The sequence below is a fragment of the Calypte anna genome, chromosome 2 (assembly GCF_003957555.1).
Source record: "Calypte anna isolate BGI_N300 chromosome 2, bCalAnn1_v1.p, whole genome shotgun sequence".
In the NCBI taxonomy this organism is placed as follows: Eukaryota; Metazoa; Chordata; class Aves; order Apodiformes; family Trochilidae; genus Calypte; species Calypte anna.
The window spans coordinates 64,118,735-64,135,987 of record NC_044245.1 but is presented as its reverse complement, the minus strand read 5'-3'; the positions used below and the strand labels follow the sequence as shown (position 1 = coordinate 64,135,987).

At 38.1% G+C, this 17,253-nt stretch overlaps 1 protein-coding gene across 5 annotated transcripts in view; it reads left to right on the top strand.

Annotated features, from left to right (window-relative positions):
• HIVEP1 (HIVEP zinc finger 1) overlaps positions 1-17,253 on the top strand; it is a 128,256-nt gene that overhangs the window by 106,392 nt on the left and 4,611 nt on the right. For all 5 annotated transcript variants that reach the window (XM_030444790.1, XM_030444786.1, XM_030444788.1 and 2 more), the window contains 4 exons: positions 2,864-2,997; positions 4,350-4,525; positions 6,518-6,622; positions 15,993-16,510. In XM_030444790.1, coding sequence (XP_030300650.1) covers positions 2,864-2,997; positions 4,350-4,525; positions 6,518-6,622; positions 15,993-16,510 — 933 coding nt within the window. The remainder of the gene's footprint in view (positions 1-2,863; positions 2,998-4,349; positions 4,526-6,517; positions 6,623-15,992; positions 16,511-17,253) is intronic.

Genomic DNA, 17,253 nt, shown 5'->3' with positions numbered 1-17,253 from the left:
TCCAAATCACCACTGGAAAGTAGTTAAATGCAGAAAATTTTTATGTGTAAACTAGTAAAACTTTAGAGATATTAAAAATATTTTCCTCAAGTGGCTATGTGCCAGTGGGGAAAATGTTTAATGAATATTCTAATCTGAAATTTACAACTTTGATGATTCAGGCTGCAAGCATGTTTTTTTTCCAAGGGATGTTGTAAAGTACCAGAAGTATATATTGAACTCTGGTCTCTGGGCAGCCCTAAGAGTAGGTTTTTTTCCAGTTTTATACCAGTAATTGAAGGCAGTGGAGTTAAATTGGAGCAAAACGAGTAAAGTAGAAATGAATCATGGTCCTTGTCTCTGGGAGAAGAGAGAGGAGACTGTGTTAGGAATGGAAGGCATAAGTAATTGTGGAGAGGAACATTTTACAGCACTGCCACTTTTCTACCCTTTCCACCAGTAGGTGTGGGCTTTTGGGGAATTTTAGGTGAGGAACATTAAATGATTTCCGCACAAGAAACACATGCTTCTTAGAGACTGGCTGCCCTTTAAAATTTACAGAGGACCCAAGTCATCTTCAGCATCAATTTGGAATTTTTCAGATAAAGACTGCTTTTTTTCATAGTCAGTGAGCATTTCTGTAGAGTTCCGTGACAGAAACTCAGTGTTTCTATTAAAGCATCTCTGTGGTAGCAGCATTTTGCATGTTTAAGACACTGAAACAACAGCTAAAGTAACATATAAGCAGTAAATTACAGTACATCAGTGGGAGCTAAATAGTAATTTGAACATCTATGTGAGACTGTACATTATGGCTGTACATTAAAAATGTATGTTAAAAAAAAAGAGCTTTGGGAAGAATCCAGAGGTATTTGGCCTTGTGTTAGCTTTTTCAGTCTAGGACCTTTTGTGAATATGGATTTTACTATAATGCTGTTTCACCATAGTTGGAATAACAATGTGGGCCAGATCTTTCCTTTCTCTTTTCATTCTTGAAAATCAAACATGGAAAGGATACTTAGTATTTAGGATTGAAAGATCACGTACCTAAAGATTGTATTATCCTAGCTGCTGGGAATATTTATGTATTCTGTATTTTTCACTGCTCTTTTCCTGTTAAATTATAAATGTCACCTTGCTATTCTTTGTTTGCAGTGGAAACAAAAGCAACTTGTATGCCAGGTATCGTACAGGAGCTACTACAACGTGGCCAAATTGCAATTACTGAAGCAGGCTCCCCTTCTGATAGTTCTCAACCAGAACGTCTTCTCCTTTCACCTAGTATGAATGCTGTTAAAACGTGCAGGGTGAAATTTCTTTCTTCCTACACAGAGGCAGAATTGTCATGGATGCTTTGGTAGAACTCCTTAGATATTTGAAAAGCCAGCCCAAATCCATCAGAGGGCTGCATGGAGGCATACGGATTGGAGTAGTACTTGCAGCCTTTGCAGATTCCTAGGGCTTTGAATAGGATAGGAAGATGCTCTTTGTCTGAGCTGCCTCATTTCTTATCTGAAGGTTGCCTCATCTGCCACATTCCTTATCAGGTGGGAAGTAAAGGCAGTGGCTGAGGATGCACAGAGGACTAGGGGCAAGGACTGGGTGCCAGAACGATGTCACCCTTCAAAATATAGAATGTCCAGTGTAATTCATCAGTCATTTTAAGTCAATCAGTGAAGTCATTCTTCTTGCCAAGAATTCACAAGTGTACAGCATTAAATTTTATAATGAGTAGAAAACATAAGGCCAGATTTTTTTTTTCTTACAATTTTATTCACTTATCAATATGAGCAATACGGTATGCGTGCCAGCTACGTGGGTAGAACAGTTTATAAATACAGCAGTAATAATTACTGGCTAATTGGATCATTCCTTCATTGTTGCCCATGTTATAAATATCCTTGACTTGGAAGGAGTAGATTTTAATTGGCAAATGTTGGGGGAACTCATCCTCCTTTTTTTTAAAAAAAAAAAGTTCCTTAACTAATAATCAGGGGGAAAGAGGGGAAGTATTTTTGTTCTGCTGGACAGCTGACATGTGTTTTCTTGTCATTTGATCTGGCAGTGGGAATTAAGTGTGGAGTCCTGATTTAGAAGGGTTCTGGAGCCCCTTTTAGTAACCAAGTTTTTTGAAAAATACTAGCAATCAGAAATATTATTTACCCTTGGTACCCCCCTCTTTCCCACCCTTCTTTGCTGTGCCATGGGAAAGCAGTTCCTGTCAGTGATGAGGTGCTGCTGGATGGTGGGCCAATGGGTAGGACCTGGGACCTGCAGACTTGGGACAGAGAACAGTCAGGAAAGCTCTTCCTTCCTCCTGCCCCTGTCCTGCTGTGGTAAACACCAGGCAGCAAGAGCTGGGGATGTGCTCAGAAACATCAGGACTTGAGCAGTGGGGAAACAGCACAGATAACTGGTTGTACACTAAAGTTTCCCCCTTTTCATCCAGTCAGAGGTGGGGGTACCGCTCTGCAGCTGCAGAGCCCTGTCTGAATGGTCTGGGGCTGAGAAGTGAAGCTGAACACATTCAGGAAGCAATTTGGTTCGATTGTAAAGATCTTTTCTCTGTATAAGGCTATTTGTGAGCTGGAAAATGCCACATTCACCTTTCCAGAAGGAGAAAGAATCATCTGCCACTGCAGATTCAAAGCATTCTTGGTTTCCTACAGTGCCATCATCTCCATATAGATTTAGCAGTCCACAAGTGCATAAGAGAGAAGTAGTTTAGCAAAAGATACTCTTTGTTTCATGTATCTTAGCATTTTTTAAAAATGGTTATTATACATATGGCCTTTATGATGCTTTTATTAATCATAATTTACAGGTTTGAATGCTGGATGAAAGATACTAATTTTAGTGTTATGTGCATCTCGTTTTCTTTCAGCGAGCATTAAATAGAAAAAAAATGGCTGCAACAGAATTCAACAATAAGGAAAACTCTGAATCGAGCACTGAGCACGATAAAGAAAATTCCTTTGTCAAAACTGAACCAAGAAGAGTTAAAATATTTGATGGAGGGCAAGTATTGTGCTTTGTATATTAGATATCAGTGGGAAGATATTTTTTCCTCGATTCTAGACTTCGCAGCAATGTTGCTCTCTGTTTGATTTATTTTAAATAACAGTTCCCATACTGTGGTCTGTGGATGGTGGTTTATGTTTCCAAGAAAAATGGAAAGTCATCAGATGCATGGAGCCATGAGAGTTACGAGGGGGGGTAATGAAATAAAGAACAGTAGGCAGTGCGATTCATTTTTTTTCCAAAGGACAAACATTAATCAGCAGTAAGGGCAGCTAGATACAGCCATAGATGTAAATTCTTTTTCTCTATTTCTCTTACATGATAAATAATACCTACTCTGCAATAAGGTTCTATTATGCAGCTGGAGAGGGTATTGTCCAGGGGCTAAAGAGCAGACTGCGGTACAGTCTCTGTCTGGCAATTTGTTGTGGCATGCAGAGGCTGGAGAACTCCTGCTCTGAAAAGTGCCATGGAAATATTTACAGAGAGCCCTTGTCCATATACTGTAATTTTAAATCAGTTACCTGATACGAATAACAGTTGCTTTGGCCACAGCACGGTGCCATGTACAACATCTTATAAAACAGTTTTTTTTTTCAGCAGAAAAATGCCAGTGACACTTCTAAAAATCTTGAGCCCAATTGTTGCATATTTTATTATTCTCATAATTGGCAGTGGACTCTGGGGCTTTCCATTTACTGGTTCCTGGTTTGATTCCAGTCCAGGACAGCAGTTAAGCCATTACCAGCTGCCCAGGTAAAACATTGCTACGTGTCTCTGCTCAGATCCAAACGTTGCAGGGACCAGGTCACAAAAACCAAGCACAACCTCTGGCATCCTCAAGCAGAGATAGGAAGGACATGATTGAATCTGAGTAAGGTTTTCCATATAGAGACAGTTCCAATACTCTGAGTCCAGAGCACATTGACAGGGAATTTAAAAAACTTTCCCATTCTTAGAAAGAATGTTCCTTTTCTGCATCCAGCTCAGAGCCTCAAAGATGCTCTTTTGAAGCTTCCTTGTGGTGCCCAAACCTGCTTCCAAGAGCTGACATTTTTAAAAAGCACATTCCTGTGCTGCAAAGAGGGAATCTGAAATATTTAAATGCTTAGTATCAAACAATACCTTTATTAAAAGAGCTTTGCCTTCATTCCATGATTGCCTAGTGAGAAATTTAGGCCTGAGTTGAAAAAATAAATACAGAAATTGAGCAGAAAAAGAACAAGATTGTTTTTATCATTCATTTTCAACTATTACAGAATTTTAAAAATTCTGACAGATTATGGTTTCAAGCTAGAATAATTTTCCCGTTACAACTAATTGCCTTACTCTTTTGGTACTGTTACTAGGTACAAGTCAAATGAAGACTATGTGTATGTTCGGGGGAGAGGAAGAGGGAAGTATATTTGTGAAGAATGTGGAATTCGTTGCAAGAAACCCAGCATGCTGAAGAAGCACATTCGCACACATACAGATGTCCGTCCTTACCACTGCAATTACTGCAATTTCTCCTTCAAAACTAAAGGTAGGAGTACTTTTCAGTGGACATTTTCCCCCTTTCTTCTTCTTCAAAATAGAGTTCTTTTCTTCTCACGTTTGTCTCTTCACAAATTGAAGAATTTGCCTCTCTGTGGCGTTTTATTGTCTAATGCTTCAAGTATTTGTACTTCCTGAGCTCCTTCTTTTCTGTTGTCTTCTGCATGTTTATTCAGATAATCTCATCTTTATGTGAATGATCTGGGTGGCAAGCCATGGTAGGTGAGAGTATGATGAAAGTCAGGTCAAGATGAGTGAACTGGTTAGGTTCTCATCCTAAGTAGGGATGGGAATGCAAAATTTTAAGTCCATAGTAGTGATCTTTTGGGACTATAATATTGACTTACATTGTACTCCTATTGTCACTCAACTAATTGCTCTGGGAAAGATAATGGCCTTTATTAAATGACTATATAAAAATGTTCTTTATACCTTTGAAGGACAAGGTTCACTTTCCACTTGACCTTTTAAGACCCAAAGATAGACCATTTAAAGCCTCCTTAAACTAGATACTTAAATGCCTCCTAGTTTAAGCAGGCAGTATATTAAATAGTGGTAGATCCAGGATTCAAAGCAAGTGAAACAGACAGGAGAAGTTCACAGCCAAAATACTTTCAGCAAAAAAATTCTAAGCAGTAAAATTTTTCTTGGCTTTGAACATCATTTAGCAGTCATCCCCCCCCTCAAGCTGTAACCTCAGAAAGCTTTGTATTTTTAGTGGTTTTGAGACTATTCAGCAGTCGTGTGGAAAACTTCCAAGAAATAATGCAGTGCTGCAGAAAGTGGGATGGATAGTCTTTAAGGGTGTCAAAACCTATCACTGCATCCTGACACTCTGGATCATCATGTTGCCTGTGTGATGAAATGCTGGAGCGTGAACCCAATAATTTCTGGTGATGGTTTTAGCAGAGTGAGAATGCTGGCCAAGTTCAAGTAATTAAGTTCTGCCCATTTGAAATTCTCCTTTGTTTAAGTTGTAGCAGATACTTGTATTTGCTTCCTCTGCTGCAGTTGCTATTCCTGGCCATTGCCGGTACTGCTGGCAGAGTCAGGCATGCGTTTGGGTGCTTGATGTTTGGAAAGCCACCCTTCGTGAGAGGACAGAGTATCCAGTAGCTTCATGCTGTATGGAAGGCTGAGAAATTTGCTGTCTGCAGTTGTGCAGCTTGATAACAACTATTTCAAAATTTGGAGTGAATTACTACCTCCATTTCAAAGCAGGAATAAAGTACTCCATAACCAGAGTCACCATTTCACCCACTATAATTTATCCCATTGAAATACCTCAAATAAACTGTTTCTGAGAGACAATAGAAAGTATAAAATGAGCAGTTACTTGTAATAATACACATTTCACAAATATATTAATTTACAGATCTCCAATCAACTTTTAAACCTTTTCTTGATTGTATTTGACTTTTTTTTCTTGAAAGGTGAACAGGAAAGCATCCTGTGGGGCCTCTCAGTAGTTAATGCATTCACACTTGAGATTCAGATCAAATATCATTGAGAATCAGATCAACTCTGATTTTTAATAAAGTTATTCTGATTATTTAGGTTGGTAGTGAAAATTAGTACACTAAAAATAAATCTATCCAATAGTAAAAGAGCTGCTAGATATAAACTTTAGCTTTACAAGGTAGTTTTCTGTCAACATGACTTTAAAGACTGAATCAGCCCTTTTTACACTTTGCCATAAAAAATGTAGGATCTTTTAAGCCAATGCAAAATACATCATCATCTAGGATTTACATCCTTTTCTATTTTATCTCTATGAAGATCTTCATGAAATGTAGCCAGAGAGCTAGTAACATTCAGGATGGTAAATCTGCCACAGCCCTTGACAGCTTGCACTGTGGCTCTGTCAAGTGAGAAGTCAAATTATACAAATGGCTATAAATGTAGCTGAGTAAGAGAAAAACATGTTGAGTGTATATTTGTATAGTAACTGAACAGTTATTTTTTTTCCTTTTTCCTTAAGGAAATTTAACAAAGCATATGAAGTCAAAGGCACATAGTAAGAAATGCATGGATTTGGGAGTCTCAGTAGGCTTAATAGATGACCAGGATGGAGAAGAAGAATTTGGTAAGACATTCAAATCTTCTTTCTTTACTTCATTTTTGTATTTATTTTGTTAACCTTGTTTTCTTCCAAGAATTAATTTCTTTAAATTCCTGTACAGAGGAAAATGCAGAGATAAAGACCTTGAAAGCTAGTCCAGGGGAGTAAGAAATACTGGAAAAAACCTTAAGAAAGAAATGGAAAGAAATATGCTTAAGATAAAATACTGCTGAATTCCTCACAAAGTGTTAAGGATTACTAGTTTCACAGATTAACGTTATAAGATTGAAAATACCAGAAAAATAGCTGTTTGCCTAGGAAAATAGTAGCCAAATGTAGTATTTCTTTGAAAATAGTTGTGCATGAAATTGTCAAAGTTTTGAGATTAACATTTCATAAAAATTATATCACTAATATGCCACCCAAGTCACAAATATGTTGTTTTGAGGTTTGCAAGAAGGTTAATCATCTTCCAGTGTGGAGTTCTATCCTCCTTCACAAATAATTGAGCACAGATCAGCAGATAGAGATTATTTAGCAATCGTGAGGATTAATTCATCTTGATTTGTTTTACTGCTTCCTTAGTGATGAGTGTTACCAAAACAAATGTATTTGCTAATAATTGGCATTTTGCACTTCCCACATCTGGAGATGACTCCACTGAAGAGGAGGTGAGGTTGAGGACAGTCAAGGAGGGCCAGACTGGGTTCATGTGTGTTTTGCTCAGCATGGTAAGAAAGATGGGGCTGCACCAGATGCAGTGAGATGGAGAAACAGGATTGTGTGCTGGGGCTGTTCTGGAGCTTGACACGTCTCGGTGCAGTTGTGGCGTTTTCTCCTTCCTCATGTTTCTCAGCAGGGAGATGAATCCTGTTGCCTTGCCTTGTATTTTTTCTTCATCCAGCAGTGTAGTTTATTAGATTGCGGATGGGGCTTTGAGAAAAGAAAGCAGTGGGGATCTTTATTTAAACAGTAAAGGGCAAGAAAGATGAATGCACTTGCTCCCATAATGACAGCCACGAGAAGAATAAGCGAATCGGCTTGAATCTAATTCTAAATAATGTTGGGAATATGACTCAGCTGGTATGATTCAGTAGTGCTCTAGGTACATAGAAACCTGCATTTTCCCTTTTTTGGCATTCTCTGATATATTCCTTTATGTCCCCCTTTGAAAGTGAGGTGTCTAACCAGTAACACAGAAGATAAGCAGCAATAGAAATTACTGTCCTTTTCTTACAGAGGAACAGTTTTCATTAACATTTTCAGCCTCCACATGACAGAAGAATCCTCACAACTTTCTAATGCAGTGTTCTGTAGCTTTTGACATTTTACTTAGTTTTATAAACTACAGCTGAATAGATATTTCCATTTACTAGGAACTGAAAGCGTTTTATTGGTTGATGAATCGTTATTCGAAATCACATACATTAAAAACTGCATTTATGGTTTTAATGTAAAGGGAAATGTTTCAAATGTTAAAAAAATCATCAGTAGCACCCAGTACAAGTAAGCCATTTCAAGCATTTGTTGAAAGAAAGCTTTGAAAGATAGGGTGTTTTTTTTAGCTCTAAGACTACTTAAGTGTGAGATACTCTCTCTTTTTACATATCATGTATAGGCATGTAACCAATGTGTAACCATTGGATAAATGTAATATATATTCACTGAAATACATTTTTTGTTTCAGCATAGTAATTACTTAACAGAATAAGTGTTCTAATTTGGAAAAAAGAGGACGACAAACATTCAATAGTATTTGCCACGTAATCCATGAAATTATTTGAAAAATTTAATTTTAAGACTGCAGTGTGTGTTTGTTTTGTTTTTTTTCAAAATAGAGCGAGTAGCATTTCTCCTGTTACCTAAGGACCCCAAAATAGAAAGCAGTGTGGTGATAAAATCTGTATCTCTCTTAAAGATCTGGCTTAGGGTGCCCATATCAAAACCAGCTGTGCATCACAAAGCTCAGTATAAAAGTCCCATCCCAGGAGCAGGGTAATTAAGCTGGTGATAAACCCATCGTGTACTGCAGCCAAACCAGTCCAGCCTCTCCAGGTGCTGCATAGCACAGTGCATTTACAATTATCCATGTGAATTCAGTGAGTAACTGTACACTTAAAAGATGTGATTTCACCTGGGTGATCCTGCTTTAGGGGGATAGTTGGACTGGATGATCTCTAGAGGTCCCTTCTAACTCTGTCAGTTCTGTGATCTCTCAGTTCACCCAGCCACATGTGAAGGTATTTCTCATCATAATTCAGAAACTTGCTTGTTGGCCCATTTTAAAGGCAAAGAGTCAGCAAGAGAAGAAAAGCTTGAAGTATTTGCATACTTTAGCATGCCCTTTCAAATGTAGGTAGTTCGGTTGCCCTTTCTAAAATCCTGTACATGCTAATTTTTCTATATTTGAATGTGATTGAAAATACAGATTTTTTAAGGTGTCTAGGCAGTCTCAGTTAGCAAGTGGCTTCAACCAGCTTTCTGGCTGCTCTTTTCCAAAAGCAGTGCAGCAGAGGTTGTGCTGGGGACAGCACCCCTGGGGCCATGGCCAGGCTGTAGGGACAGACAGTTTGTCACCCACAGAGGGCAACATGATGGTCCTTGGTTATTGAGCTAAATTCACAGTGATGAGCCATGCCATTATGTCTTCACCCCTTTTACCCCTCCTCACTCTGGCATGTGGTGGGAGTGGGTTTGTGTCGGGTATTCTTTTGGTGCTTTAAAAATGATACTTCATTAGAAGTTCTGTCTCTCTTGGATCCAGTTGTAAACCCCTGTCTCATCTGTTTTCTCAATCAGAAGACAGTGTGAGATGCTGTGGAGGAAGGTGCAGAAAATCTAATAAGAAATAATTAAGGCCTAAGAAAAAAAAAATTACTCTTCCTGTAGGCTGTACAAGATTGGCCTGCATCCTGACTGATAAAATGTCTGTCTGTCTCTATCTCCTTTGCTATTTGAACATTTGGAATACTGATTAATTTTTTATGGCAATAAAATATGTACACCTTGGCTTGAAATAACTAAGCTGTGTGTCTTTCATCAGACTTTGAATTTTAAAGAATTGTCCAGAAATATAAGAAAACCACCAACATTTTATTTACTAAAGATCTTGTTGGTTCTATTTTTATGTATTTTTCAGAGCACGGGCAATCACAATTCTTTGAAATTTTTTTTTTTTTAATTTCATAGGACAAGTCATCTCTGTACTGATAGCAGTACAGATTAATAGTACATGCAGGTTGAATAAGTAGTTCAAACCACACAATCCTCACATGAGGCACAAGCACACACACAGTGTGTTTTTTTCAGTAATCTGAGAAGCTGAAATTTTGTTGTGCTGTAGCATCTAGGAAAAAAAGAGAGATGCTCTCTAGCTGTCTGAGACTATATATGATGAGAGCTTTTAGCATAGCATTCTTTGTATTTGGACTTGTCATCATTTGGGTATTAGTAAATACTTTCTGGGCTGGCTTTTTGCATTCAAAACCATTCCCTCATCCATTTATCTTTCATCTTCTGCTCTGTGGAATGTTCTTGTCACCAAAATACAGGGTTACAATGTGAGGAATGTTAATATCTGAATTAAATTGTCAGATGAGGTGAACTGTTTAGTGTGACAGACTGCAACTGAGGATAACCTCTTTGGTCATGTTGACCCAACATTTTGCTCTGCAGCCTTAACAACAACAATAATTTGGTTTTAAACAGTTAGAAACTTTAAACCTGTAATATTTCATAGGTAAGCTAATGTGTGAATGGTATGGTACTCTTGAGTAAACTTGCACAAGAAAGTTATTTAATAATGAAATCAGTAGATGGGCAGAACATATTTAAATGGTCTCTGTGGAAATTTTATCACAAAATATTCATTACTTTACCTGTGGAAAGACTTAGTTTAAGTTTCAGATATGTATTTATATATATACACACATATTTATGCACATTAAAAACATTTTGATTTTCTGAAATATTAAACACTTCTAAAGATACAATGGTTTTAAGATAATTGGCTATATATTACTTACAGTAGATGTTTAGTGAGTTTCCATCTCTCTTCACAAGCTTAACTGTGTCTCACTCTGTGTTTTCTCTGCATCTACTTTTAAGGAAGGAAAATAAATGAAAATCCTTACAATAATATCATCCTTCTGCAAATAGAATGGAACACTCATTCTGTATAATTTACAGGACTTTTTTGGTTTATTTTGGTTTGAATTTTTGTTTTGTTTTGTTTTAATATCACTGTGGATATTAAAAGTGATCTACTAGATGTACATGAAGTGTGCTAGAGCCGTTCACCTCCAGCCTGGTAGCAGAGCAGCTAATGCTACATTTACAACCTACAGATTACCCAGGATTGCTTAGGTGAATAATCTCTTTAAAGAAAGAGAGGTTATTGTTACTTTGGTTAGTTTTATTTTGTTACTTTCTATACTCTTAGGAATGAAAGTCGAAAGCCCACAGATTTTTTTTTTTTCCTCATTTCTGAGGAGCCCTGGCTATTACCAGTCTGAATTTAACCCAGTAGATGTCACTGTGAGTCCTGTTTGATGATGGTGAGCAGTGGACAGTAGCTGTAACAAGGCTGAAATCACTCAAGTAAAGCCTGTGAACATACAAGGAGAGGCAGGGAAGGAGACAGCAAGTTTGGGTATTGATGCTAGTGTTGTTTCACAGTACAATGTTTACCCTTTTTAAAATTGGTTTGAGTTGTGCTTGTGGAACAAAACTAAAACAACAGGTAAAAGGCAAGTCTAAGCTTGCAATTGATCAGAAATACAGAGAGTGCACTGATGACTTCATAACTTTCATGTTTATGATAATGTGACAACATGCAAAAAATATTTCTGCCTTTATTGCCACAATATAGATTTTTTTCTTAAGTTTGGTAGAGAACATGTAGCGTAGAACAGGTGTTGTATTATTAAATGCTTTCATAACTGCAGATACTGTCACAACTTGAGGTGGTAGATACTGCTTTGTGCTTTGAATTACTCAGGTGCTAAAAGCCCATAAATTTAAATGGGAATTTAGGGAACAGACCAACAGATACTTAGTAAGATAACTTTAATCTGTGTAAGTAGAGCTAATGGTAATTCCCATTTTTATCTCCATACCTGTCCATTTACTAACGAACATGTAAAACTTCAGCAGTCAGGACTTATATTTTCAGGTCTTTCTGGTCTTCCTGACAATAAAAGAATGAAAATGAACATTTTTCTCTTTATGTGGAAATCTAAGTGTAATATGTAAGCAAACATGATGAAGTTATAAGACGCTGAACTTGATCACTGGATGTGGTGCAGAAATTGTAAAGTCTGTAGCAGGGCCTGATAAATGAGGTCACATGGTGAACTACTTGGTGATAATCATAGAATCATAGAATAATTCGGGTTGCAAGGGACCTCTAAAGGTCATCTAGTCCAACCCACAATCATATCACAATTAAAAGCTGTAACTTGACATTCTGAAGAACCTTTCATTTGATACTTGACAAGAATTAGATAACCATTGTTAAAATCATGTACAGTGAGGATTCCTGTAGAAAAAAAACAAAACCAAAACCCACCACCTTTTAAAATAAAGAACTAAGAGTATGTAGACTTGTTCTGGTTATTTGCTAATTCATAGCATCACAACTGAACTTACCAGCCCCAGGTGTTTCACTGCTGGACATATCAGGATGTGAAGAAGCCCAGCTAATGCTATTATGCTGAAGAACTTGAAGCTTTTCCTTTCTGTGCTTCAGGGTAAAATGTCAGTGTAACAGAGTGTTGGCCAACAAGCTCATCAACACCTCCAACACAGTAGAGCTGATTAACTAGCTGAGGACTGGCAAAAAATAAAAGAAGTACTAAGATTATTTTTGCCTATGTTTTGTGTACACTAAGTTAATACATAGGATTTAAACCTCAATTATATTAAATATATCTGGCATGCAAGCAAAATTCCCAGTCAAAAGTTGTGTCCGTGCTTCTATTACACCTTTATTTCCAGCTGTTCCTAATTTTTGCAGAGTTCATATCTGTAGCCAAAAGTTCCATGTTCTCTTGTGAAGTCCAGGATGAAGAAGGGTCTTGTTAAGGGTTTAAAAAAGAATTTTTTGCAACAGTTGTCAGAGGATGAGAGATATTCCCTGCTCTTCCAAAAACATTCTACCAGAAATTGAGGCAGTCTCTGTTAAATTGAGCAATCTCTGTTAAAATGGTGAGAGTTAAAAAGAGAAGTAGCTTTTATAAAGCAGAACACCCTTCATTTAAGATTGTGAAACTTTTTTTTCCTGTGTTCGTTTTTTTTTAAAAAATCTGTGAACTTTCATGCCAAAAGTCATTTCCCCATATCCTAGTGGCCTTTAAATTTATGACACATCCTTCATTCTAAAATATCCCACACAGGAGTTACAACTTCATACCGAGTTAAACACAGAAGTCTTTATTTTTTCCCTTTGGAAATTGAGTCAGTTCTAGTTATATATATCAGCTACATACGCATATGGTTATAATTGAGCACAGTTTAGGATAGGAAGCGAAGAATTATTTTTTCCCCAATTAAAGCTGCAAGGGAACTTTAGTAGGCAGAGTACCATTACTAAAATGGATCAGGGCCAATACTACTTGGTTAAGAAGGCAGTGCTTAGAAAGGAGTCTTTCACCACAAGGAGTGGGCACAGCCTCAACCTGATGCCTCATTTGGAGACAACCCATAACCTACCTGGGTCTTTCTTCCATTGCTTAAAACTGCAGCATCAGATCCTCTCCTGGTTTGCAGTGATGGTTAAGGGGACCATTCCTTATAGAAGCTTGGGCACCTCTTGTTTTGGTGAACGTGCCTGCAGGTATAAACACCAGAGCAGAGTATTTCTTTGTGCACTGCCAAAGCCTGCAAGTTGGGAGTGGGTTGGTTGGTTTTGGTGGTTTGTTTTTTTTTTTATCATCTGCTGTTTCAAAGTGGTGTGGGAGTAAGGGAACTACATTCATTGCTGTCACCTCACCTACACTGCAGGCACTGGCTCCAGGTAACCACACTTAAATAGAAGCTGGCAAACTCACAAAGGGTGGAGGTAAACAGAGAAACACAGTACAGGGAGATGATACCCCACGGAGTTCTGCAGTAAGGAATCCTTACAGTAAGGAATCCACACCGTTCCCCTTTCCCTTTCCTTGGTTTCATTCTAGAAAGCCAAGATGTATGCAGTAAATTTTACGTAAGCAGCGTTTGCTATTAAAACCTGTAGCATTTTTAAATGTTGATTTGAAAAAAATGATGGTTTCTTATGATGAACTGGGGCAGTGTTTGTGCATATGCAACCCTTGCTTTACAAGTGTGACAAGTCAGTCTAATCACTTCAGGTAGTTTCTCTTGCTAGTGGTGACAGTGATGTGTGATTGACATCAACTTTCATAGAAAGCATGATTCATGTGGAGAGAAAAAAAGAAAAGCAGTAGGATTTCACAGAGAATAGTTATGTGATGTTGTTAAACACTAAAAGTCTGGACTGAAACCCAGGATTTTACAATGCATTATTCAAAGAGGCGGAAGAAATGCACGGGTCACCCTAGAGTTGTAACATATGGAGATGTCTTTGCGATCTGTTAGAGAGCCACGAGGGAAGCTATTTCCATTCAGAAATCAAACATATGTAGAGATTCTAACATTTTAGATTTGTTTGCTTTGCAAATCAGTGATGAAGAAACACTGTGTGAAGCAGAGAAATGGCAAAGTGTATGTATATATATATATAAAGTTTATAATTCCATGTGGTTTTGTTAATGATATTTTTAATAATCCTACTCGCAATATTTTTGGAATGGACCTTACTGAATTATTTTTTCCACTAAAATGTATTTTCTTTTTTGAACAGCTCTGTCTGTAGGTGACAATTGTAAATATTTTAAATTCTAAAAAAAAATTTTGTAGCATCATTCCGATGACCTGGAGGATTTGGGATGGTTTTAATAACATTTCATTTTCATGCCTGCTGTCATAAATGTAGAAGATCTATAGTTTCCATATTTAGTTAATGTACAAATTACTGTGTAGGCTAAGAGGGCTAAAGTCATTACAGTGGAATTTTTTCAAAGAAGCTGTTAGTCTTGTTCCTAATTGCACTGCTCATTTGAAACCATAAGGGCTTAAAATGGTGGGTAAGTCATTGAAAGGTAGCTGAATTAAATCCATTTATTCTACATGGAGCTCAAGGTGCTTATTTTGGTTTTGTTAATGTGGCAGCCTAAAGAATTGACAGTACATCCAAATAATTTTAAGGGTCTGATTTTTCTCAGGGTCACTTACTTCAGTGGTAAGTTGCTGCGAAGGCTTCCTTAGAACAGGATCTCTGAGATTTAAGCTAAGAGGCCATTATCAGTTTTGCAGAACCAAATTATTTTTGTGCTGGGTTTTTTTGTTTGTTTTTTGGGTTTGTTTGGTTTGAGTTGGGGTTTTTGTTGTGTTTTTGGGTTTGTTTTTGAGAGCTTAAACCTTTAATTCAATATAAAATATTAGTGCATCCAAAGCATTTTGTCTTTTATAAAATATGATCCCAGACAGTCTGGCTTAGAATCAGATTCAGCAGACGGAGTTTTCTATCTCTTTACTAAAGATTATTCTTTCTTTCCAAGTTACAATATAAAAGAAGGTGTAAAGCTGCAGTAGAGCTGGTTTTTTTGCATAGAAATTTACCACTAGGCAGCAGTTTGGCCTTAAGACTTGAAGTCAGGAGGACTTCTTCATGTGAGCCAAGTTTCATGCCTAGGTGAATTTTGATAGGATTAGGGTTTTCTTGCCTGCTGGACATCTCGGGTGATTTGTTAATAAACCTTCCCAAACATCAGCAAAGTGATGAAATCTGGTAAGGTCTAATTTTGATCTCTTTTGCCTGTTAATGAGACAGATTCCTTACAGCCTACAGTCTTTCTGTTTGCATCCTTCAAAAACCTTTGCTGCAGTGATTCATATTAGGTACAAGGACACCCACTTATGAGTCAGACAGAACCAGCTAGAGAATATCCCAGCACTGAGGCTGGCAGATCAGCTTCGTATGTCATCATGGGGAACTTAATGAACCAGGAATCTGCTCACTTCTCCCCAAGCAAAAGAGTGAAGGGTGACTTTGAACAAATGGTTATAAATGTCTGAAAAGGAAAACAGACTAATCTAGAAAGTAAAAACCAGCACAGAAGCAGAAGATGAAAGATTATGCAGCTGTATAATTAAATATGTACCTTAGAAAATAAAACAAAAATTTAAGATCTTCCCTTTTCCTTTGATGCCATGGAATTTGACTGAAAAAGGCACATGCCCTGTGGTTTTTTTTGTTCCTAATTGTTCCTTCACATCTCCTTCCCACTCAGCCTGGGACCTTCATTGTCCTACCTTTCAATTCCCACTTTTGCAGGTGAGAAGCAAAGATTTGGCTATGACCGGTCAGGATATGATGTGGAGGAGTCTGATGGTGCGGATGAAGATGAAAATGACAATGAAGATGATGATGAAGACAGCCAGGCTGAGTCAGTCCTATCCACAACCCCCTCGGTGACAGCCAGCCCCCAGCATCACCCCTCTCGACACAGCCTGCAGGACACGGCCAGCACTGATGAAGACATCAGACTTCCAGACTGTTTCCCTGGGGTTCACACGGACTCTATGGATGGTCTGCCAAAAGCACTGCTGACAAAGATGACTGTCCTGAGCGCGGTGCCGTCAGTGAGCAGGACCTCCAGGTCACTGGCAGAACTCACCCGTCAGGAAGCACATGAGGATAAAGCTCAGGAGAGAGGAGCAGGTCCCCAGGGTGCTCCTGCAGCGTTGGTGGACGCCGCTCCTGCATCTCCAGGTCGCCAGATGTCTGTGGATTACCCTGATCCAGAAGCAGCCTTGGAACACTCCTTCATATCAACTGCAGCTCTTGCAAAGGTAGGGGTGTCTGACTCCACAGGAGAAAGCAGGACTTTAAATCCTGCTTTTAGAGATCTCCCCCAAGATCAAAAATATTTGCCCTGCCCTTCATGGTTAGAGTTGTTGTCTGATGAATCTTTAAGAGAGCTGAAAGTAATTGAAGCATGGATGCATGGGACTCCAGAAACAATGGTGTAGGAGCAAATTCTCAATTTTGATTGTGTTGTCCCTGAAAGGATATATGGTTGTTTCAGCTGAAGTTTGGAGCTGGTAGATTGTATTTCAAGTAAGAAGGGACATAACAGATCTGTAAAATGAACATATGGTGGCAGTTACAGAGTTTTCAGAGGAAAATGGTAGGATTCAGAAGTCATTTCACTTTGAAATATGATGATAGAATCCATGGTAATTCCCAAGGGAAATAATTCTAGTCCCAAACAGTTTTGCCTTATTGCTGTAAAAAAATGAGGCGATTGCTTATCTCTCCTTCAGACATGCTTAGTAGTAGAATTAGAAAGAGCACCAGATGTTCAAGGAAACCAGATGATTGCCCTTGCACAATAACAAAACAAGAGATGAGCATAGAACTGAGAACCTGAGTTCCCAGTCTTCCCAGTTTTCCTTAAAGCTGGAAAAACATTTTAACCAGAAACGGATCAATTTTGTCCATGCCCCTTTAGACACACATGCTTTACAGAGCACGCAGAAAGACGAGGTCAGTCTGTGTGCAAAGTTGCAGGAGTATTCAGTAATTTTGGTGA